Source organism: Lepidochelys kempii, chromosome 15, assembly GCF_965140265.1.
Source record: "Lepidochelys kempii isolate rLepKem1 chromosome 15, rLepKem1.hap2, whole genome shotgun sequence".
Classification (NCBI taxonomy): Eukaryota; Metazoa; Chordata; order Testudines; family Cheloniidae; genus Lepidochelys; species Lepidochelys kempii.
In genome coordinates, this window is record NC_133270.1 from 14,701,915 (window position 1) to 14,726,594 (window position 24,680).

Below are 24,680 nucleotides of genomic sequence, written 5' to 3' on the forward strand. Positions count from 1 at the left end.
GGGGGTGGAGCCCGTGTGTCGCGGAGTGTCAAGGTTTATGTGTGTGGACGCTGGATCTATGCGTGATGTTTGTGTGGCTCACCTGTAGGGAAACCAAGCTAAGAGCTTGACTGACATTGGTTTCAGGTTATGAACGTTGATGAATGTTCAAGAAGATTTTAAAAATATCCCGGTGGTTTTGTTCTTGAAGAACAGTTGTCCTAACAACCTGCTGAGAGAAAGTTTTCCCCAGGTACCTAAGGAACCTAGTTTTTTAGGGGGAATTAGTAGAACAATAATTAGGTCTGTTTTTATGGTATGTATAAGAATCAAGTTCTTTTCGCCTGTGTCACGTCAAGTTAAAGCAACACTCTTTGTTTAGGTTTCAGAGTAGCAGCCATGTTAGGAAATGCAGTGGATCTAATTTACCTAGATTTCAGTAAGGCGTTTGATACCGTGCCATATGGGGAATTATTAGTTAAATTGGAAAAGATGGGGATCAATTTGGAAATTGAAAGGTGGATAAGGAATTGGTTAAAGGGGAGAGACTACAACGGGTCATACTGAAAGGTGAACTGTCAGGCTGGAGGGAGGTTACCAGTGGAGTTCCTCAAGGATCAGTTTTGGGACCAATTTATTCTTTTTATTACTGACTTCAGCACAAAAAGTGGGAGTGTGCTAATAAAGTTTGCGGATGATACAAAGCTGGGAGTTATTGCCAATTTAGAGAAGGACCAGAATATCATACAGGAGGATCTGGATGACCTTGTAAACTGGAGTAATAGTAATAGGATGAAATTTAATAGTGAGAAGTGTAAGGTTATGCATTTATGGATTAATAACCAGAATTTTAGTCATAAACTGGGGACGCATCAATTAGAAGTAATGGTGGAGGAGAAGCACCTTGGAGTATTGGTTGATCATAGGATGACTATGAGCTGCCAGTGTGATGTGGCCGTGAAAAAAGCTAATGCGGTCTTGGGATGCATCAGGCGAGGTATTTCCAATAGAGATAAGGAGGTTTTAGTACCGTTATACATGGCACTGGTGAGACCTCATCTGGAATACTGTGTGCAGTTCTGGTCTCCCATGTTTAAGAAGGATGAATTCAAACTGGAACAGGTACAGAGAAGGGCTACTAGGATGATCCGAGGAATGGAAAACTTGTCTTATGAAAGGAGACTCACGGAGCTTGGCTTGTTTAGCCTAACTAAAAGAAGGTTAAGGGGAGAGATGATTGCTCTCTATAAATATATCCGAGGGGTAAATACCGGAGAGGGAGAGGAATTATTTAAGCTCAGTACCAATGTGGACACAAAAACAAATGGATATAAACTGGTCATTGGGAAGTTTAGACTTGAAATTAGATGAAGGTTTCTAACCATCAGAGGAGTGAAGTTTTGGAATAGCCTTCCAAGGGAAGCAGTGGGGGCAAAAGATGTATCTGGCTTCAAGATTAAACTCAATAAGTTTATGGAGGAGATGGTATGATGGGATAACATGATTTTGGTAATTAATTGATCTTTAAATATTCATGGTAAATAGGCCTAATGGCCTGTGATGGGATGTTAGATGTGGTGGGATCTGAGTTACTACAGAAAATTCTTTCCTGGGTATCTGGCTGGTGAATCTTGCCTATATGCTCAGGGTTTAGCTGATCGCCATATTTGGGGTCGGGAAGGAATTTTCCTCCAGGGCAGATTGGAAGAGGCCCTGGAGGTTTTTCGCCTTCCTCTGTAGCATGGGGCACGAGTCACTTGCTGGAGGATTCTCTGCTCCTTGAAGTCTTTAAACCACAGTTTGAGGACTTGAGTAGCTCAGACATAGGTGAGAGGTTTTTCTCAGGAGTGGGTGGGTGAGATTCTGTGGCCTGTGTTGAGCAGGAGTTCGGACTAGATGATCATAATGGTCCCTTCTGACCTTAGTATCTAAGAATCTGTATCCGCAAAAAGAAAAGGAGGACTTGTGGCACCTTAGAGACTAACAAATTTATTTGAGCATAACCTTTCGTGAGCTACAGCTCACTTCATTGGATACAAATAAATTTCTTAGCCTCTAAGGTGCCACAAGTACTCCTTTTCTTTTTACTCTTTGTTTAATGCATGGTATTGGTATGTAATGGAGGTAGGAATGTGTAAGGCTAGGTTGATGGCAAGTGTGCTGTTACAGCAGGTTTTAACATAGTTGGACTACACATAGGACGTCTCCCAAGGGTGCTGAGTAGGACATGGTACCTGCAGATCATCAGTTTGGTCTAGGCCTTTAGGCCTCTGGGTATGTCTGTGTTAGGCTTCTTACCTTGAGTTAATTAGCAGTCAGTTTAAAAATGTCTAGTGAAAGCAAGCCTATGAGAGCAAAGCCTACATATGTGAATGTTAGGCCTGGAATAGGTCCTTAATGCAGGTGTTTAATGCTCACAAAGAACAGTTAGCTCGTCAGAGCTCTTTTTCATTTGTAGTACATAACAATGATAAAATGAGAAGTTATAATTTGCTAGATTATTACTGCACATAAAGCTAAACTAAAACTAAACTAAATTAATGGGTAGTTGAATTTTCCAAAATGAAAATTCTGCATTAATATAAACAGTATCTGGCTTGTCCCTAGCCAATTCTTGTACATTTTTAGAATTAATTTTGTTTGATGGACCACCAAGACGTCTATCTTGATGTGGTAATCCACTAAAAAGAAAGTCCTCTCATTACAGATTCACCGGTATTTAAAGTATTTTATGGGAACCTGAGTTAGGGTTATTATTTGATTTTAAGGGATACTGTCAGATTATTTATTGGTGAATACACTTGTGTTGTTAAAAACTATCAAGATTATTAAAAATAAAAGAAAATAACTAACTTTATTTTTTTACTATTTGAACAATTTTATGTGATGCAGAAGATTAACTGTGAGTAAGCTACGAATAATGTAGTTAGGAGAAAAGGCTGTGTTTGTAGGATCACTGGCAGTATTGTGATGGTTAAGGTTCCCAGAATTAGCTCAGTTTGTGGATGACAGGGGATGGATCACTGGAGAATTGCTATATTCTGTTCATTCCCTCTGAAGAATGTGGCATTGGCCACGGTCGGAAGACCGGATACTGGGCTAGATGGACAATTAGCCTGACCCAGTATGGCCGTTTGTATGTTACAATGAACAACAGGTGGCAGTCATAAGATACAATGCATAACTTCTTTCAGAAAAAACAATTTAAAATGCAGGCACTTCGTTAATATAACAAAATTTTACATTTATGCCTGGTTTCAGAGTAGCAGCCGCATTAGTCTATATCCGCAAAAAGAAAAGGAGTTCTTGTGGCACCTTAGAGACTAACAAATTTATTAGAGAATAAGCTTTCGTGAGCTACAGCTCACTTCATTGGATGCATGCAGTGGAAAATACAGTGGGGAGATTTTATATACACAGAGAACATGAAACAATGGGTGTTACCATACACACTGGGGGGGGGGGGAGCACGCGCGGAACCTTTTGTAGTGATAATCAAGGAGGGCCATTTCCAGCAGTTGACAAGAACGTGTGAGGAGCAGTGGGGTGGGGGGAAATAAACATGGGAAAATAGTTTTACTTTGTGTAATGACACATCCACTCCCAGTCTTTATTCAAGCCTAAGTTAATTGTTTCCAGTTTGCAAATTAATTCCAATTCAGCAGTCTCTCGTTGGTGTCTGTTTTTGAAGTTTTTTTGTTGAAGAATTGCCGCTTTTAGGTCTGTAGTTGAGTGACCAAAGAGACTGAAGTGTTCTCCGACTGGTTTTTGAATGTTATAATTCTTGACATCTGATTTGTGTCCATTTATTCTTTTACGTAGAGACTGTCCAGTTTGGCCAATGTACATGGCAGAGGGGCATTGCTGGCACATGATGGCATATATCACATTGGTAGATGTGCAGGTGAATGAGCCTCTGATAGTGTGGTTGATGTGATTAGGCCCTATGATGTTGTCCCCTGAATAGATATGTGGACACAGTTGGCAACGGGCTTTGTTGCAAGGACGGGTTCCTGGGTTAATGTTTTTGTTGTGTGGTGTGTGGTTGTTGGTGAGTATTTGCTTCAGGTTGGGGGGCTGTCTGTAAGCAAGGACTGGCCTGTCTCCCAAGATCTGTGAGAGTGATGGGTCATCTTTCGCGATAGGTTGTAGATCCTTGATGATGCGTTGGAGAGGTTTTAGTTGGGGGCTGAAGGTGATGGCTAGTGGCGTTCTGTTATTTTCTTTGTTGGGCCTGTCCTGTAGTAGGTACTTCTGGGTACTCTTCTGGCTCTGTCTGTCTGTTTCTTCACTTCAGCAGGTAGGCATTGTAGTTGTAAGAACGCATGATAGAGATCTTGTAGGTGTTTGTCTCTGTCTGAGGGGTTGGAGCAAATGTATCGTAGAGCTTGGCTGTAGACAATGGATCGTGTGGAGTGGTCTGGATGAAAGCTGAAGGCATGTAGGTAGGCATAGACGTCAGTAGGTTCCTGGTATCGGGTGGTGTTTATGTGACCATCACTTATTAGCACCGTAGTGTCCAGGAAGTGGATCTCTTGTGTGGACTGGACCAGGCTGAGGTTGATGGTGGGATGGAAATTGTTGAAATCATGGTGGAATTCCTCAAGGGCTTCTTTTTCATGGGTCCAGATGATGAAGATGTCATCAATGTAGCGCGAGTTGAGTAGGGGCATTGGGGGACTAGAGCTGAGGAAGCGTTGTTCTAAGTCAGCCATAAAAATGTTGGCATACTGTGGGGCCATGCGGGTACCCACAGCAGTGCCGCTGATGTGAAGGTATATGTTGTCGCCAAATGTGAAATAGTTTTGGGTGAGGACAAAGTCACAAAGTTCAGCCACCAGGTTTGCCGTGACATTATCGGAGATACTGTTCCTGATGGCTTGTAGTCCATTTTTGTGTGGAATGTTGGTGTAGAGGGCTTCTACATCCATCGTGGCCAGGATGGTGTTTTCAGGAAGATCACTGATGGATTGTAGTTTCCTCAGGAAGTCAGTGGTGTCTCAAAGACAGCTGAGAGTGCTGGTAGCGTAGGGCCTGAGGAGGGAGTGTACATAGCCAGACCATCCTGCTGTCAGGGTGCCAATCCCTGAGATGATGGGGCGTCCAGAATTTCCGGGTTTATGGATCTTGGGTAGCAGACAGAATACCCCAGGTCAGGATTCTAGGGGTGTGTCTGTGCGGATTTGTTCTTGTGCTTTTTCCGGGAGTTTCTTGAGCAGATGTTGTAGTTTCTTTTGGTAACCCTCAGTGGGATCAGAGGGTAATGGCTTGTAGAATGTGGTGTTGGAGAGCTGCTTGGCAGCCTCTTGTTCATATTCTGACCTATTCATGATGACGACAGCACCTCCTTTGTCAGCCTTTTTGATTATGATGTCAGAGTTGTTTCTGAGGCTGTGGATGGTGTTGTGTTCTGCATGGCTGAGGTTATGGGGCAAGTGATGCTGCTTTTCCACAATTTCAGCCCGTGCACGTTGGTGGAAGCACTGTATGTAGAAGTCCAGTCTGTTGTTTTGACCTTCAGGAGGAGTCCACCCAGAATCCTTTTTGTAGTGTTGGTAGGAAGGTCTCTGTGCATAAGTATGTTGTTCGGAGGTGTGTTGGAAATATTTCTTGAGTCAGAGACGTCGAAAATAGGATTCTAGGATTTATGCCTACTTTCTATACAGCCATTTGCCTCTGACATGCGTATTTGGAAACTATGACCCCATCAATGACTGTGAAGTCTTATGATAAATCGGAAGCCCCAGCATGCAATATAGTTCTGTGCAGAGGACCAAACACACTGAAACTACCAGGCACAGAGTTTACTAATGTGAATGCTTGCTTCTCATTTACGTAAACTACTCAGAATATGAAGCAATATGCCTGGTATTAACTGTTGGCAGGGACAGACTCTTAGACTGTAAGCCCAGTGGAGTAAATTTCAAGCCCCCCCTCCGTTTTCTTTACAGCACCAAACACACAGATGGTGCTTACCTGACAATGTCACCTTCAATTGTGACCCAAAATAAAAATAAATATTTTCCCAAAGTGCTTGAGACCAGAACTATAACTAAAGAACCTGAAAGTGAAATTCAGTGGGGGGAGGGAAGAAGAGTGAAACTGATTTATTTTCTCTTGTCCTTAAATTGTGGGAAATGCAAAAAGTAAACAAAAAGCATAAAAATAACAAACTGGATTTTTTAAATTTCACATAAGAACCTATGGTGTTCTTTTAATGACATCAGTCAAAACAATGTCATTTGTGTGGATATGATAAAATATTTTAACAGTAAGCAATGCTCAACCTTAATCATAACATTTGAGTGGTGTGGAGAAAGCGTTTTTGGCGGTCACTGCACATTGAGCAGATGTTACCAGACAACTATCGACGATGACTCCAAGATCTTTCTGGATTGATAACAGCTAATTTAGACCCCATCATTTTACATGTATAGTTGGGATTATGTTTTCCAGTGTGCATTACTTTGCACTTATCAACACTGAATTTCATTTGCTATTTTGTCACCCAGTCATCCAGTTTTGTGAGATCCCTTTGTAAGTCTTAGCTAAATCCAAAGCAGACTGCAATCTTGAGTAATTTTAGCTTGTCTGCAAATTTGCCACCTCACTGTTCACCCCCTTTTTCAGATTTTTTTATCAATATGTTGAACAGCACAAGATCCTTGGGGATGCTGCTTTTATGTTTCTGTATTATAAATTAATGCATATTGTTTGTGAACCTGTTCAGTGTTAGAGAAGTTTGGATGAGAGAACCATGAAATAGAGTGCTGAATTGCAAATGAAATGACATGCAAATGAAATGACACTTATCCAGTAAGACATATTGAATACTCTTATATAATAGGAAAAAACAGTTATTTTTATTATGAACTTTCTGATCTTACAATAGAAAATACTCCTTTTCGGATATTAAAAGACTTGGTCAACGTTTTTTCAACCTGACTGCCTACAGTTAGGCACTTAAATAAGAAGTGACCTGACAAAGGTAGTGAGCACCCCTTTTCAATAGCATCAGTGGGATCTGTGGATGCTCAACACTTTTGAAAGTCAGGCCATTTTGATGACTTGTCTTTACATTGAGCATGAGCTTTCTCAAATAAATTGGTTAGTCTCTAAGGTGCCACAAGTACTCCTTTTCTTTTTGCGAATACAGACTAACACGGCTGTTACTCTGAAACTTGTCTTTACATGTTTCTCCTTTTAAATAATGTCTCCTTTCAGTACATAAAGCAGACATCTGCGAGATTTTATATATTCTGTGGTTGCATATTCAGTAGATATGGAAGCAGATACTACAGTAGTAGTCAAGGTAATGGTAGAATAATACTTAGGTCTAGCAACTTATTCTGTTACATGGTTACAAGGATTTGAACAATCCGTCCCACCCAGCTAGGCAATACTGCTTGCTTTAGCAATACTGTGTATGAAGAAAGCATCTCTGTCGCAATGACAACATCTACTTACACCCATGGTTAAGAAAAGGTTTCTGTATTCAAGGGAGATGAGCAAATATAGTGATATATAGCCCTATTGTGCATTTATTGCACATCCAGAAACCCAGTGAATTCAGTGGAAGGGAGTTTTCAGTGCACAAGGAATGCAGGATTGGGCCCTGTCATATACTATATGATGTTTATGCAAAGTTTCAAGATTTCCAGAAAGACTTCTTGGGGACCTAAAGACTATACAATTGTAGAAGAAAATTGTTAATTTACCCTAAGTATAAAAGTGGACAGTTGACATCCATTCTTTCCTTTCTTACTAAACATCATTCTTCCCTTCCACTGGAACCTGGTTATTTTCATTAAAAAGCTGAATAATAAAGGACATTTGGTGTGGAATTGACTCTTTGAATTGACATGATGCAGTAAACTCAGTGTTCTGCCCTGAAAAACATTAGCAATGGCATGGGGGCTACCCTGAGGAAATTGTGGAAGCCCCATGGCCCGGTATGTTTAAAAGACTAGAGAATGTACTGTATGGAAGGATCCTGCTTTGGCAGGGGAATGGCACAATGACCTTTTAGGTCTCTTCCATCTCTGATTTCTAAGAATGAAAAGCCAGGGCTTTTAATTTGGTTTTCTTAGGCTATGTCTGCATTACAGATGAGAGGTGTCATTCCTGTGCTTGTGTACACATACTCAGAGTAATTCAATGAGAGCTAGCCGACATATAAACAGTGGTGTAGCTTCGGTAGCCCCATGGGCAGTGGCAATGGAGGCAGTTTCAGGTGGGTTTGTACTTTGCACAGCTCAGCCAGGCCTTTGCTGTTGCTGCCCATACTACTGCAGCTATGCTTTCTCATGGAACTAGTGCAAGACTGTGTACGTGAGCTAGTTCATAGTGTAGACATAGCCATAGGGTCGCTTGTGGGTATTGGCAGTCATAGTTTTAATGTGTGCATTATGCGTTCCTCAATGCGGTGTTCTAACATTCCATTTTTTTTTCCTTTCTGCAGGTGCAGAAGCTGCTATGTATGTGCCCTGTGGATTTCCATGGGATTTTCCAGCTAGATGAGCGCCGCAGAGATGCTGTGATTGCTTTGGGAATTTTTCTCATTGAGTCTGACCTTCAGGTACAACTTTCCCTCATTTTAATTTTCTTCAGCTGAAGTACTTTTGAATAAATCTTTAAATGGGGTTGATTGGTGAATGAAATGTTAGGTATGGATGTTTCTTGCTTGAAATAAGACATGGCAAAGTATGAAAGTGAATGTAGCCTCTATCTAGGCCTACGGGACCTGACATTTAGAAGGGGTTGCACAAAAATGTAATGTGCAATTGCTTGCTTAAATTTTCACACACATTATGTTTAAACATATACCTACATCTGACAATCAGGCCCATAATTTCCTTTTTATGCATGGGCGGGATTAGGATGAAAACCTATACACATAATGCTGTTTGTTCTTCACGAACATTCATCTTAAACATCTAGCCTCTCTGGGACAGGCAGCCATGATGTTTCCATGAGCTGATGCGAAGGCTTCAGTATGCCCTAAAGGTGGTATCATCTCTAGAAGGAGGGAGATGTGATGCCTTAAGTACCTGATCCAAAATCCATTGAACTCAATGTGAATCTTTTAATTGGTTTCAGTGGGTTTTGGATCAGGCCATAAGACACTTCTGTTTCAGCCTCCCAGTTGATCTAGATCAGAGGTGGGCAACCTACGGCCCGCGGGACTGTCCTGCCCGGCCCTTAAGCTCCTGGCCCCTCCCCTGCTATGCCCCCTCCCCCGCAGCCTCAGGTTGCCGTGATGTCGGCGCTCTGGGTGGCGGGACTGCGAGCTCCTGCCGGGAAGCGCGGTTGCGAGAGCTGCCGGCCTGCTCTGGTGCTCTTGACTGCGCGGCAGCATGGCTGGCTCTGGCTGGGCAGCACGGCTACCAGTCCTGGTACTCTGAGCGGCATGGTAAGGGGGTGGGGAACGGGGGGGTTGGATAAGGGGCAGGAGGTCCTGGGGGGCAGTCAGGGGACACGGGGTGGTTGGATAGGCGTGGGAGTCCCGGGGGGCCTGTCGGGGGTGGGAGTGTGGATAGGGGTCTGGGCAGTCAGGGGACAGGGAGCAGCAGCTGTTGGATAAGGAGTGGGGTTCCAGGGGGGCATTTGCGGGAGGGGACAAGGAGTCCTGGGAGGGGGTGGTCAGGGGACAAGGAGTGGGGAGGGGTTTGGGTGGTTAGGGGTTCTGAGGGGGCAGTCAGGGGGTGGGAAGTGGGAGGGGGCAGATAGGGGTAGAGGGCCAGGCTGTTTGGGGAGGCACAGCCTTCCCTACCTGGCCCTCCAGACAGTTTCAGAACCCCAATGTGGCCCTCAGGCCAAAAGGTTTGCCCAGCCCTGATCTAGATGAATGCAATATTATTAACAGCTTTGCTGTTTAATTTTGTGATGTGAACTCATTACCAAGAACTGGGCAAACCACATCACTTGTAATGGAACTTGGCATTTATATGATGCTTTATGTATTCAAAGCACTGAACAAGTGTTAATCCACCCCTGTGAGGGAAGTTAGCACTGTCCCCAATTTATACATTTGGAAACTGAGCGCCTGTACTGAGAGATTAAGTGATTTGCTCAAGGCTATGGAGTGCTGGCATTAGAATTTGGGAATTTCCACTCTGTTTTAGGTTTCAGAGTAACAGCTGTGTTAATCTGTATTCGCAAAAAGAAAAGGAGTACTTGTGGCACCTTAGAGACTAACCAATTTATTTGAGCATAAGCTTTCGTGAGCTACAGCTCACTGCATCCGATGAAGTGAGCTGTAGCTCACGAAAGCTTACACTCTGTTTTAGCAATCTAGCAAAATAATTTTCTGCTTCTTGTTAGACTCAAATCAACACGCTAGAGACAAAATATCAAGACATATAATCATCCTCAAATTACATGATAGACCAACAGTGTCCTGTCTCATTTAGCAATTGGTAGGATGGAACAATTTTATTTATAGCATTGAACTAGTTACATGATTTACTTTATCTGTATTAAATCAGTTATGCGATATTTAGGCAGTCTGTAAGTAATCATTAGATGACTTGAGTTCTATATATAGTCACTATACCCATCCTTTGCATGACTCATGTATATTGAAACTGTTACTCAATTTTTATCTTCCATTTCAAACAAATGTTTTCTCTTTCAGCACAAAGATAGTGTGGTCCCTTATCTTCTCCGGCTTCTGAGGGGTCTTCCCAAAGTACAGTGGATAGAAGAAAGCACTGCACGAAAAGGCAGAGGTGGTTTTAAGTTTTATTCTTCAGAGTGTGTGCTTGGGAAATAGAATTAAGTTCTGGGCTGAGTACAAAAGGATGTGATCAGCTCCCTTGTGTTTTTAGCTGTTGACATAACTGCCTGTATTGGAAAGATACAGCAGTAAAATTGATTCTTCTTGAGAGACCAGAAAGGAAGTTGAATAGCTCACACCTTTCCTGATGTCAGCTTAGCTGCTTTCCAAATAATTCAATACCAGTCAGTCACATCTTCAGGGCTAAGTTGTTAGGAGACAGTATAATGACTAGAGTGGAGAGTGACGATCAAGATTCTTGGGGGCTATTCCCAGCTTTGCCGCTGGTTTGTTGTTCAATCTTGGGTAAAACACTAAACTTCTTGGAGTCTTAATGTACCTATCTTTAAAATGGTAGAGAGAGTACTTCTCTACCATGTCGGGGTATGTAAGGTTTAGTTTGCTAATGTTTGTAAAAGTATTTTGAAATCCTGAAAAGCTCCAAATTAGAGTGCATGCTGTTGTTCGTTTGTTTATTTTTATTAAATTATGCTTGACATATTTAGGATTTTCCCTTTTCACAGCACGGCTATAGAGACTGGAAACTCCTGTTTTTCCCTTCTTCAGGAAGGACTAACCCCACCTGTCTGATATGTTTTTCTTAGGGCATTTGGCTCTCCTCTCGAATCTCACTTTCCTACCAGGGAACAACTCTGAACTTCATAGTTTGCAACTTTCTGACGTCAGCTGGTTTTTGTACTTTCCTCTCCTGCTGAGAATGTCCAGCCTTCTCTGTTTAAATCCTCTTAGAATGAGTTATGCAGGTTCTTTTCAGATTCAAGCTTAGTTTCAGCAAGGATTGGTAGGAGTCCTTTATTAAAATCTTTGCCACCTGAAAGGCACATTTACTCAAACACCGTTGGCTTTTTTTGTCCAAGAGATACAAATGATGCTATTGTCTTGTCTGCACTCCAGTCTATTATTGGCACCAGTGGATAGCCTGTCAGGGTATAATGTGTCAGTTAAGTTGTTACTTATCAACATATCCTGCCTTGCAGCGTATGTCAGTCTTCTCCTAGGGCCTGATCCTTCAGCCCTATGATTATTAAACAATAGGGTTTCTCCTGCATGTTGGGAAGACGCTGGTTTTTCTGAAACAGCTACACAGCTTTATAGGTTGTTGCAACAATGACTATTCCATATTAGCAAATCTGTCTGCTTGTGTTGCGCTTGCTCGTTTTTCTTTATTGCATCTTTCATTAGTTCTCAGACTTGGAATCAGTATGCCTTTCTTGCTTTCTTTCTCACTTTTTTTCAACACTTGAATTTGTTCATTGTGTGAATGTTAATGCCAAATGACTACTTTATTTTCAGTCTTTGTCTTCTGCCATGACTTATATATGAAACAAGAAACATTTTTATTCCCTCTAAAGCAACATATTTCTCTTGTTTTTTGCTAATTACTGGCTCAAGGGTATGATTTAAATCTTTGTGTATATGTCAGTTACTCAACCGCTGACTTGCTTGATTTAGCTGTGCCATGGGGCATTGCTGAAAGGCTGCCTTATGATTTCTTGTGACAATAATAAAATATTACTTCTTATTTTCAAATGGCTGACCCAAGTACTATTGTAATATTTTCTCTCCTCTCTCCACCCTTTCCCTCCCCACTTCTGTAGGCATGCTTCCAGTTGCAGAAAACTTCAGCTTCTGCTTGGTGACTTTGTTGTCAGATGTTGCCTATAGGGATGCCACTCTTAGAGAACAGGTAGAGTTAACTGAAATATTTTGATGTGCACTCTTAGATCGCTGCTGCTTAAATAACTATTTCAAAAAGGTGAAAAAAGGGTTTAAAATAAAGAATACCATGGCAGCTTTTCTTCACAAAGGATGCGATCACATAAACACTGCAGTTGAATAACTTTACTTCTGTGAATAGTCCTGTTGTGCTCAAAAGTTACTCACATGTGTCTTTTGAGGTTTGAGCCCAAAAACATTGCCCATAACAAAGCCAAGTGACTTAAAATGAATGTGTTTGATACCGGAGTTGGAGATACTGCTTTCTCAAAATGCTAATACTTATGAGTTATTTAGGATATTACTTTAGCTAAGGAGGCTTCTTTAGTTAAATGAGTTAGAGAGAAACATATCTTTGTTTTATACAGTATCAAAAACCCATTCAATTTAAAATATGTGAAGTTCAAAATTAATATTCGCAAGTTTCATTTGACGTAATGTAATGATCTGGCATGTGCTAGCTTTAAAGTGTTCACTGAAGAATGTTTTTGTATGTCTGTCTTGGTTGTTTTAGGTTTTAGAGGCAATTCTGCAAGTGATGCAGTTCCTGCTAGGAATGTGCCAGTCCCCACAAAACCAGGAAAAAGGTATTAGGACAGTTCTTTAAATTGGTGTTTCATCTTTATTGTAGCTTCACCTGAACTTCACTTACTCTCTAACCTTCACCACAATTCTGTTTAAAAAGTGTATTATATAACTAGCATTCACCATTGGGTCTGTAATTGATGACAGAATGTCCATAATTGGTGAGAGTATTCTGACTTTTGTTTGTATGCTGATTGGTAAATTTTGAGCTAAGCTGGACAAACATATTTACATATATGACATAAATTAGCTATTCTTCCCCTAATAATGCAAGTCTGGCTTTGTGATGTATATTGTGCTGTAATGCTTTTAGTGAGCTTGTAGCAAAGCTGGCAACAGGAAGTCATAAGCTGCTATGCAGTAAGAAAGATATATGGCCTAATTTTGTTTTCCAGAATACTTGTGCAAATATGCAGTGCCGTGTCTGATTGGAATTTCACGAGCATTTGGTCGCTACAGCAATTCAGAAGAGTCTCTCCTCTCAAAGCTTTTCCCTAAAGCTCCTCCACATTCCCTGAAAGTCCCAGAAGAACTTGAAGGAATTCGCAGACGTTCTTTTAATGATTTTAGATCAATTCTTCCCAGCTCTCTTCTCACTGTCTGTCAAGAAGGATCCTTAAAGAGAAAGACCAGCAGTGTGTCCAGCATCTCACAGGTTTGTGTGGCCACCTTTACAATGAAGACAGCACTTAAACCCTTTTCTGTTCTTCGGTTGAATTAAGAGATGGTCAAACTTATGTTCACTGACAGTCATTCAATGTTATACTTGAACAGATTCAAAGCTTTCTCCCTGAACCACAGAATAATTGATGACAGTTAAGCTAGTTACCTCCATATTAATAGTTTTCACTTGGAAGATCTCAAAGAACTTGCAATCATTAAGCCTCACGCTATCCCTGTGTAGCAGGTATAATAAGGCATACCTGTTTAGCAGATGGGAAAGTTAGAGAAGTTAACAGTTTGAGTTTTCAGAGGTGATGAGCACCAACAATGCCCTCTAAGTGTGCACCCCCTTTGGAAAATCAGACTTCAGATGACCTGCACAGAATCACAGAATGAAGCCTTAGCAGAGTTGGGCATAGACCCCAGGAATCCTGATGACTCCTGCATTCCCTTAACCAGGACACTCACTCCCTTCTTCATCCGTGCCCCTTTGTTTGAAGTTGTGGCCTGACTCAAGCCTGATTCTGAGAGTTACTGAGCACTCAAAACTCCCATTGACTTCAGTAGGTGTTGGGGACTTATCAACACCTTTCTGGATTTATTAATGATGATATGCATTTTTTAAAAGAGAAAATATATGAGTCCACATCATCTTAAAGTTCTCAAGGCTTCACTAGCCTTTAATGATAAAGTACAACTATTGCCTTGTGTTTCAGGTCAGTCCTGAACGTGGAATTCCCCCTCCCAGCTCCCCTGGAGGATCTGCCATTCATTACTTTGAAGGTAAAGCTGAAGCTTCCAGTCTTTACTATTTCGCCAAGGAGCAGTGTGTTTTTTGTCACTCTTTACCAATAGGAAGGCTAGGGAACCCAAACCTCCATGCATTCTCTTTGCCTTCAAGGTTACTGGTAGTAATTCTTTGGCATGTACGTGGTAGAGTTCTGATACATTTTTGCATTAACAAGTTGTTGGATAATCTTTATTTCCAGCAACAGTGGTTTCCAACAACAATGTTTTTTTGTCTAGCTTCCAAGAGAGACATTATTTTCTGACTGCTAAGTAGTCTATGCCTAGTCCTAGAGAGCTTAATCGCACTGGGGCAAAACATAGTTTAGAAGATTAGGCAGAATAACTTTATATAACAAATGTTTTATATTGTACAGCTAAAATGGCAGACTGAGGATTGGAATCTTGAATCATGTTTGATGGCAGGTTGCATAAGCCCAAAGTAACGTACCTTACTTGAAGTAAAATTGGTATGTGTAAGTTATAGGAAGTCTTACTTTGTCATGGAAAAGTCAAAGGCAAAACTCACAAAAGGGAGATCTTAAAAGGCTATACTGACTGTGTATGTACTCATTGCTATGGATTCTAAAATCAAGTGGTAGAATTCCAGCTGCGAATGAGATGAGCCTGTCACCTTTCAGTGGGCCACTTGCTGAGCTGAAAAAATAAATTGCTACCCTTGATGAAGGGGGAGGAGAGCGAGCTCTGTACTTATTAGATCTTTCATTGTCTTTTGGCTTTGTTTACCCCTTTTGGGGGCCTTATTGTTTGGGCTCTTCCCAGCCTTTGACTGAATGGTGTTCTCCCTCTCCTGGGCAACTGTGGCTTAGGTTTGTCTCCTCCCTTTTATTTCTTATCTGTTCTTCCTATTAATAATTTCTGGAGGACCCTCCCTTCAGGATCAATAGTTTGGACAGGGGTTTCAGAGGAAGGCTGGCCTAATTACCTGGTCACGGGGCAGTTCATTTAATTCCTTCCTGTCTTAGGTCAGCCTATACAACCCGTCATACCCACCTACACCTCTTCAGCTCAGGCATTCTCGTTTGGATTAAAAAAATAATAGGAAAAGGGGTGTTAGAGAATTCTTCTGCCGTTAATGAAAAATGTAGATGAATGGGGCATACTGTGGATTAGGCCATATGTATCTGGAACATCTTAGGGGCTCTCTTTCTGAACCAGAACTATAATAGGAACTATAATACTGGAACAGGCCAATAGTGCCTCTTCTTAGGTATTTTGCTTTCATCACTAGCTTCTATCAAATGCTTCAAAGGCAGATAAACCTTGCATTATTCCCCATAATGCACCTGGACAATTACAGTCCTGTATATTATGTTTTTACTGACCCGGGTTTGTGGTAGTCTTACTTTCTGGTGCAAGAGAATTGATGGCCTTTGTTGTTTTTATTCTATCCAAGACACAGGAGTTGGACAAAAAATACTTTTTTTTTTTTTTTTAAAGTTCATCAGTACATTTTGAGAGTCTGTTAATCACAAGAAAAACACTGCATTAACTCACAGCTGAGGGGTTACAAAAAGCAAGATTGTGATGCCAGAAAGGGAATGGAGTGCCAAAAGTTCATACCTGGCTTCTTGATGAACAGTGTACTCTAGTAATAAAACTATATATTAATTTCTCTTGTACCTTCAAATTGTAACAGTGTCTTGGTTTCTATTTAAGATGGAAGGTGTAGTATGACTTTAAACTTGTGTAGTTTTTTGTGCACACAGGGTTTTTTGAGGTAAACGTATTACAGAAGTTGAGCAAAAGTCCTACCAAATGCTATTTACAAAATGAATGCAAATATTTTTAACATAATTTCTTCTCTAACCTTGTATGTATTAAATGGCTGAATCTGTAGTTCTAGTTTACATTAGATTATAGATTGATTCAGCTTCTGTGGGAACTGGATTAAGCCTTTCATGGTTTATCAGGTATAGACCGTTACCATATTGAAAGTTAAGATCAAAATATCTTCTCTTTTCATAGTTTGCCCCAGTGTCTTCCTTCATATTTAACAAAGAACACAATAAACATTTTGAATTACCTAATGTTATAGTGTTCTCGTCTGTTCTTGTCTGCAGGGTCCTACCTACCTGATGGGAGTGCATTGGATCCTGATTATTACTTCTCTACAATCAGCTCTAGCTTCTCAGTTTCTCCTCTCTTTAATGGTATTAGTAACAAGGAATTTGATATTCCACTGGAAATGCTCCGCCAGCTGCTGCTCATGGTACAGTATGAGCTGCTTTAAAGATCACATCAAGGTCTGAGTTTTATATGCTCATGTTAGACTCAGCAGTTGAGGGTATTTTGTGTAAGCTGCAGGGTGAGCCCCTTTCATTTATTTATGCTCAAATAAATTGGTTAGTCTCTAAGGTGCCACAAGTACTCCTTTTCTTTTTGCGAATACAGACTAACACGGCTGTTACTCTGAAACCTTATATTGCCTAATTACACAAGGCATCTCCTCTTACACATCTGAAAGGGGCTCACCCTGCAGCTTACACAAAATACCCTCAACTGCTGTGTCTAACATGAGCATATAAATATTTATATGCTCAAATAAATTGGTTAGTCTCTAAGGTGCCACAAGTCCTCCTTTTCTTTTTGCAATATAAGGGGTGTGTGTGTGTGTATATGTATATGTATATATATATGTATATGTATATGTATATATATATATATATATATATATATAGGTTGTGTGCATGCTGTGTTTACCTTAACATATAAATGGAAGGATATTTTTTCTGTGCTATTATTAACCTCAGGCCTCAATGGTTAATACTGGTGATTAATATTGCTCATGAAATGTTAGTAATTTAAAGTAATAAAGTTAGTATTGAAACGTTTGCATTGGCAAAGCCATCTAGTTTGCACCTGACAGGCAAATTAATCGATGTAACTTGAGAACCGTGCCATTTTCTAGTGGGGATGGTTTATTGGGACTGCATCTGATGGCAGAGCCTGGTGCCTCTTCTAGGCACATCCTGTGTTATTGCTCAGGGCCTCTTTGCACCATGGTGATACAAACGATGATAATAGGAATTACTATATAACTTTTCACTGCCTTAATTTAGTCTGATGTTTAATATTCAAATGATTGAGTGCTTTCTTTGGCCAGCCTAAATTGTGATTGTAAAACAAACCCTCTACCAAGATAATGCCAATGATAACACCTGACTTCTATTTTCTGTGTAGGTGAAACAGATTGTTGGGGATTCTGTTCTCAAAAACTTAGATGCAGTTGTAGATGAAGTTGCAGAGGTACGTCTTAATTTAATTTACCATTTGAAATGTTTAAAAACCACCTGGGGTTCTTTTTAAAGTCCTAACTATTGTGAAATTAAAGGTAAGAGATGAATAAAAATAGGGGATGTGATAAGGGACAGTCAACTAATATTTGGTTTATGCTTTTGATTAATAAGAATTTGTTTTTTCAAAGCCTAAGACCAGTAGAAATATTTCATAGATTCATAGATATTAAGGTCAGAAGTGACCATTATGATCATCTAGTCTGACCTCCTGCACAACGCAGGCCACAGAGTCTCACCCACCCACTCCTGCAAAAACCTCTCACCTATGTCTGAGCTATTGAAGTTCTCAAATCGTGGTTTAAAGACTTCAAGGAGCTGAGAATCCTCCAGCAAGTGACCCGTGCCCCATGCTACAGAGGAAGGCGAAAAACCTCCAGGGCCTCTTCCAATCTGCCCTGGAGGAAAATCCAATCTGCCCTGGAGGACTGTTGTTGTTATAGCAACAGTCACTAATGTCATACACATTGTGAGTCACTGATGTATGATCATTCAGGATGAAACTAATTTCCATTAATTTATGAGAAATCTGTGGAAATACTTGTTTTTAAACACACATTCCCCTCTAGCATTGGCATCCTAAGCACTTGAGCATGGAGAATTTGAAACTAGTTATTAAAATTCTTTTGAAAGAGATTTTATGCTTATGTCCAGTCATTAGAGAGTATTGAGATGCATTTTGTAACCAAATATCACAAATTGTTGGATATATATTACCAAATGATCCCCTGGTAATCCTCCTGGGGCTTCCCAGTGGAAGTGGTCACACAAAAGAAATAAAATTATTAATCTCCCATCTGCTAGTAGCTGCTAGGCTACTCCTAGCTTCTCATTGGAAAAAGAAAAGTAGTCCACCTATAGAAGAATGGTTAACAAATATGGGAGATGGCACTAATGGAATAATTAGTTCAACAATTATGTACCCAGCAAAACAGACTGAGGACAAATAGATACTTAGATATTTGGATACTATTTATTCAGTACCCAGACAAAGTATGTTCATCTGCAAAAAAAAAAAAAAGAAAAAGAAAAAAAAAAAGAAAAACTCCAGCACATCTGTCCATTTTTTTTTGAATATTAACATTTGGTAGACATTTAAATATGCATAATCAGATATTTCACTCAAGTTTAATAAAATCATTAGAAATTACATGTCATAGTTGTTGTAATCATGCTCATCCTATAATATGGTAATACCCTGTTAAATAGAGAGAGCAGATGATTATAATACTTTATAATGTCTCTTAAAAAAAAGAAAAACCTTCACCATTGTGATTATTGCTTTGTTTACGATATTTACATGGCAAGGATGTGTAAGCCTGTTAATACTTCCTAAATAGAGTAAACCAAAAGATTTTTTTTTAAAAAGTTATAACTTAGGTAAAGGCCTTTAATTTAATTCTCATGTATTTCATTCTCGCTTCCTGAACAAAACAAAAATGTGTTGCCATTCGTTTGCTCTTCACTGTTTTCAGCATGGAAGTTCTTGATACTGTTGTATTTTCAAGATGTCCTCCTTAAAGTTTAGCTGCTTCTGACCTACTTTCAGTGAACATATTTTGCATGGAATATAAGTCCTTATGGGGCTAAATGATTGCTCGCGCTGTTTACAATTGCACAGCATCCTCTATCAACATCACCTTTTGTGGGTCTCAGAAATTTTAGACATAGAGCTGTTCTGAACTAAGTATGTTCAGAACTATAGCCAACTCGTATATTTTCATCTGTGGAAAAGAACTAGGCTCTTGTCTACAGCCTTCCTTGCTAGTGCAAAATGTAAGTTTTGATGGAAACAGCTGTAGTCTCTGTTTCTGCTTTTCCAATTAAAAATGATTTTGGATTCTCTCATTAGACAGAATTTTGTTACAGAATGTGGTGTTTAAATAAAGGGGATAGCTAAGTACTATTTAATGCATTGAACAGGTATAGTTTGCATCTTGATTAACTGTGAAGACAAAACAACAACCCCAAAACCCTTTCCATATGGTGTGCGATTATAATTTAAACAGTACCAGTTATCACAATTACATGTCTAGTATAGAAAATGACAGTTACCTGATCTGAATAAGGGGTTTTATTTGTTCTTCAGTTTACTATTTCATAAGAAAACGTTGTTTTGTTTCCTTTTGAAACGTATAGCTGTTCTTTACTTTTACAGATAAGTCCTAATGCAGATCTCTATTATAAAACATTCAGTGACCCTCTTTACCTTGCCCAGTTTAAAATGTTAAGAGACACGTTATACTACATGAAAGGTACAGTGTTTATATTAATATAACTTTCTACTAAGTAATATGATGGGGGAGAATATAAAGCACTGTGTGTATTGTTTGCTGTGTTCCAAGTGGCTGGGAAGGGTGCAGTGTTTCATGGGTGCTGAATGTATGCTATACAGTTTGTGAAGCACTTCGGTATGAAAGTTGCCCTATAAAATTTAATTATTTAATCTGTTGTTGTCCTCTGCCCGAGGGAGGGACAATCAGCATCCAACTTGTTAATTTCCCAGTGGTCTTTGCTATGAAATTATTCTACTTCTCATTTGGAAAGAAATCTTTTTATGAATAATGTTTTATATTTAATATAAAAATGGATTGGTCTTATGTATATGCTATCTGGGGCACAGCTACTTTCTTTCTGCTAGAATATATTTTCCCTCTTATTCCTGCAGATCTTCCAAACTCATTTGTTAAGGAAATCCATGATTTTGTGCTGGAACAGTTCAACAGCAGCCAGTCAGAGCTTCAGAAAATCCTGCATGATGTAGATCGGCTACACAATGAACTGAGCCCTCTGAAATTGCGTTGCCAGGCTAATGCAGCTTGTGTGGATCTCATGGTGTGGGCTGTGAAAGATGAGCAAGGTGAAAAATACATACTTCTGTCTCTTCAGAATCTTTTGTCTTGCAGAAGTGTTTTGTACAACTCATTCTCCATTGTCAGTAGTTGATGGAGAGTCATTTCTATTACATGACGCTTGTCATAAAATGCATTTAATGATAAACTTCAGGAATTTTTTTGCTAGAGAAACCCAAAGAAAGTCAACATTGTCAGAAAAATGCACGGGTCATTTTAAAATGCTTATAACTCATAAGTTGGTTAACTGACTTAAAGTTCTCAGAAAATCCTTTCTGAATTCAGAGAATAAGTTCTGTAAGTTTGGGGAGAATGCACTATGTTATTGCACCGTGAAGTGCAAATCTGAATTCATCCTTGCCTACAGAGAGGCTTTGACATCTCCGTAATGCAGAATCTGTTAACTGTAGTTGCTAAAAGTCATTCTGAATATCTCTTTAATATAGACCTGATTCAGAAAAGCACCCAATCACGTGCTTTAAACTAAGAAAGTGCTTTCCTGAATAGGGATGTTTTCTTGATTTAGGCTCATACTATGTTTGATTCCTCTAGAAGTGATATTTGCATGAAATCTGACACATACTGCATATATTGCCTTTAAATATAACTTTACAGTATCAGAACTATAGGCAGGGACATGCAAGATCTTCTAAAAATCTTGCAAAATTACTGATAGAAATCATGTAGAAAAGGCCCATTAGTTCATCCAGACCATGAATGTCTCAAAAAGATGCTTCCACTTTTTCGTAGATATCATTGTCAGGAAGCTTTTCCTGATATTTAGCAGTGTTTTCCTCCTTTCTTTAAATTTAAACTTCTACCCCCTAATCTATTAAACATTTCTTTAAATATTTAAAATAGTTGTAGATGGCTATCAAATAAAACAAACACACAGCTGTCTTTGACACCTGTAGCTATCTCAGTTCAGAATATTTGAAAGAACTGTTTATTGCAGATATTAATAAGATTCCCAAACTTTTTACCAAAATGTTATGAACAAAGTTCAAATAAACCCTTCAAGCCAAATCAACCAAATCAAAACACCATGGATAACATTCTGTAAAACTTAAACAATTCAGCATCTCTGTACTCTGAAGTAGGTGAATCCAGCAAATTCTCTACCTGTTTGATGGTCTTCAGTAAGCACATTGTACTAGGTAGGCTAATAAATTCACATACATTCTTCAGATCTATTATTGATTTTCCTTCTTTTGGAACAAAGGTGCAGAAAACCTGTGCATCAAACTGTCGGAGAAGCTGCAGTCCAAGACCTCCAGCAAAGTCATCATTGCTCACTTGCCGCTGCTGATCTGCTGCTTGCAGGTCTGTCTTTAAAGGATTGAAAAGGAGTATTTTGATTTCAGCAAGTCACTTAGTAAAATTGCTTGCAGGTTCACAGACTAATTTAGCAGTTTTCTCATCTTCTGGTTATATTACTCTTGCCTGTGTCCTCTGCGTCTGCATTTTAGGGGCTTGAAACCACAGTGAGCTGGTGCTTCCCAGAATCTACTTGGCTCAATTTAAAAAAAAGTAGTGGGACTGGTTGGCTCCTGGGATTAGTCCAGATATGAAACCTTTCATCTCTTGTTCACCAATTGAAATCCAACACAGGTTGGTAGTGATCAAAACCTGAGGCCATCTGATGATGTTTCAGTAGCCTGTGTGAAATTAATTAAATAGGATGCAAACCAGCCTAGAAGGTAAGGTGTCCCATTCACAAAGACCCTACCACATTTGGAACTAATTAACCTCTTTGTTGGCAGTCTGTGTAGAGGGCAATGTGGAAAAAGTCGTGGAGACTGACCTTCCTTCTCATTGCTATGGTGATCTCTTTTCAGGTCAGGGTTGATTCATATTGGCAGGTTAATGTGCAGAAACTTGCCCAGGCTGCACATGATCTGTCAATAAATGTACATGATCCTTTAGGATTATCAATGTGTGTTATCTTGGAGTAGAAAATTCATTTTTAAAAGGGAAAAAGGAACATGGTGTTATCAGCGTCATTCTAGTTGGACACTTATCCACTTTGCAAAACCAGTCCACAGTTGTCATTCTGTAATCAAGACCGGAATAGTAAAGACCTGTTACTCCTCAGGGCTCTTTAAAATGTGCTTATCCCATAACTTCACTTCCGGGGAAGCCTGTTCATTAGGTATACTAAATGCTATCTTTTGCAAAACCCCTGGGAAGAAAAGGGCAAGAAATTGCTTACTTGTCATGCTGTCAGTGTGATCCTTTAGATCAGAGGTTTGAAACATTCTTTCACTGGAGTACAAATCCCTCAGCAATTATATATTTTTTTTAAAGCCATGAGCGCACAGTTGAAATAAAAATAGGTCCTGCTTATGCAGCAGGAAAGTTAGAAGTTGTAATGTGTCAATTATTTCCTTCTAGGGTCTAGGTCGTTTGTGTGAGAGGTTCCCTGTTGTGGTTCATTCTGTGACTCCATCTTTGAGGGACTTCCTCGTTATTCCTTCCCCAGTGCTGGTAAAACTTTACAAGTACCACAGCCAGTATCACACAGGTAAATGAAAGCAATATTAGCTCCATCTATGGTCCAGTCATGTGGTGGACCACAAACAACACTAATTTGCTCTTAAATTTCCTTTTATTATTGCAACTTACTTAAAGGTTTTTTCATTTTCTACCAAGTTATTTATTTGTGGTTTGGGTTTGTTTGTTTTATTTTGGAGGAAGAGAGGGAATGCAAAAAAAGTTCATGCAAGTATACACCCTGATGTCTTGGTGCTAGCAATAACCGTACAGAAATAACTAAGTCCATAGCATCCTACTCTCTCAACCCTGCAAAGTCAGTTTTGCCTAATACTGTCTTATTTTATAATTTCAGTAACTTTCATTCTCTTAAATGGTTAGTGTCTCCTCTGGCCCACAATGGTATCAAGGTGTTAAGTTTGTAGGGCGCAGCATGCAAGCGTGTATGTGTGTGTGAGAGAGAGAGAATATATATATCTATGAACAAATATATCAGCAGAAAAGTGACTTTTGAAACTAGCAAGATTGTAATAGAAGGTACAACAAATATGTGTCCGTGTTGGTCAAATAACCTAGTTTCTGCAATTTTTTGGTTGGTTGTTCTAAATAGTCTATCTTTTGTGTCATGTCTAAAGATGTTAAGCCTGTTTTTGAAAATTACTTTGACATCTTGGTTATGCTTAGAATTTCATCTATTACTGCATAGTTTGAAGTGTAACTAAAAAATTGTGTTCATCCATCCATCCATCCATCCATCCATCCATCCTCTGTTTCATACCCAGGAAGATTAGGTGCTTCCCCCCCCCCCCCCAGCAAAAGGAGGGTTGAAATCCCACCACTACTTATATGCAATATGTGTGCAGCATGAATTGCCAGCAAGCTATCTTGGGCTGCTTTCAGTCTGTGTTAGGTAGATGAAACAGACCAATAAGGTGGGGATGGGTTGGGAGGATGAAAACCACAAATCACAGTTTAGATGGAAAGCAGAAGTGTATGCTCATTGCTGCATGCTTGTATGTTTAAAGGCACACTTAGACCATTTGGCATATAGACGAATGAGCCAGTGTTATGACTCGTAAGTTCCCTGACCACCAAAAATTTAATCATAAACTTGTGGTTTTTTTTTTTACATATTGGATATTGCTGTGATTACTTGTCAGTGAGTTGCTTTTCTGAAACATGGAGTTCCATTTTTATTTGTTCTTCAGGATTTCTATATTGAAGTTTTCAATTTCAAATTGAATGTTGATTTTTTTTTTTTCCCTAACTGCTAGTCCTGCAGAATATCCCTGGGTCTGAATGTGAATCTGTGTTCCTTCTGCCTCTTACAGTGACACAACTAATAAAGAGTCCACAGCTAAAATTTAGGTGGCAAGTTTGTTAGTGATGCCCAAAGCAGAATAGCTTGCTTTTCCACAGCCTTATTGTCTATATGCAGTGTTCAAAGGAGTGAAAACTTGTTTTGTCAAGAAAAATAAGTAGCTTGGACTT

At 39.6% G+C, this 24,680-nt stretch overlaps 1 protein-coding gene across 6 annotated transcripts in view; it reads left to right on the forward strand.

Annotated features, from left to right (window-relative positions):
* The window catches only part of PI4KA (phosphatidylinositol 4-kinase alpha), a 101,178-nt gene that overhangs the window by 436 nt on the left and 76,062 nt on the right, over positions 1 to 24,680 (forward strand). For 5 of the 6 annotated variants that reach the window (XM_073312507.1, XM_073312502.1, XM_073312503.1 and 2 more), the window contains exons 2-13: positions 8,441 to 8,557; positions 10,616 to 10,709; positions 12,376 to 12,464; positions 13,008 to 13,080; positions 13,474 to 13,733; positions 14,458 to 14,524; positions 16,612 to 16,760; positions 17,732 to 17,797; positions 20,003 to 20,099; positions 20,513 to 20,704; positions 21,919 to 22,019; positions 23,091 to 23,220. In XM_073312507.1, the coding sequence (XP_073168608.1) occupies positions 8,441 to 8,557; positions 10,616 to 10,709; positions 12,376 to 12,464; positions 13,008 to 13,080; positions 13,474 to 13,733; positions 14,458 to 14,524; positions 16,612 to 16,760; positions 17,732 to 17,797; positions 20,003 to 20,099; positions 20,513 to 20,704; positions 21,919 to 22,019; positions 23,091 to 23,220 (1,435 nt within the window). Of the gene's footprint in view, positions 1 to 61; positions 233 to 8,440; positions 8,558 to 10,615; positions 10,710 to 12,375; positions 12,465 to 13,007; positions 13,081 to 13,473; positions 13,734 to 14,457; positions 14,525 to 16,611; positions 16,761 to 17,731; positions 17,798 to 20,002; positions 20,100 to 20,512; positions 20,705 to 21,918; positions 22,020 to 23,090; positions 23,221 to 24,680 lie in introns of those variants that run through there. The other variant, XM_073312504.1, reaches the window with a different exon arrangement.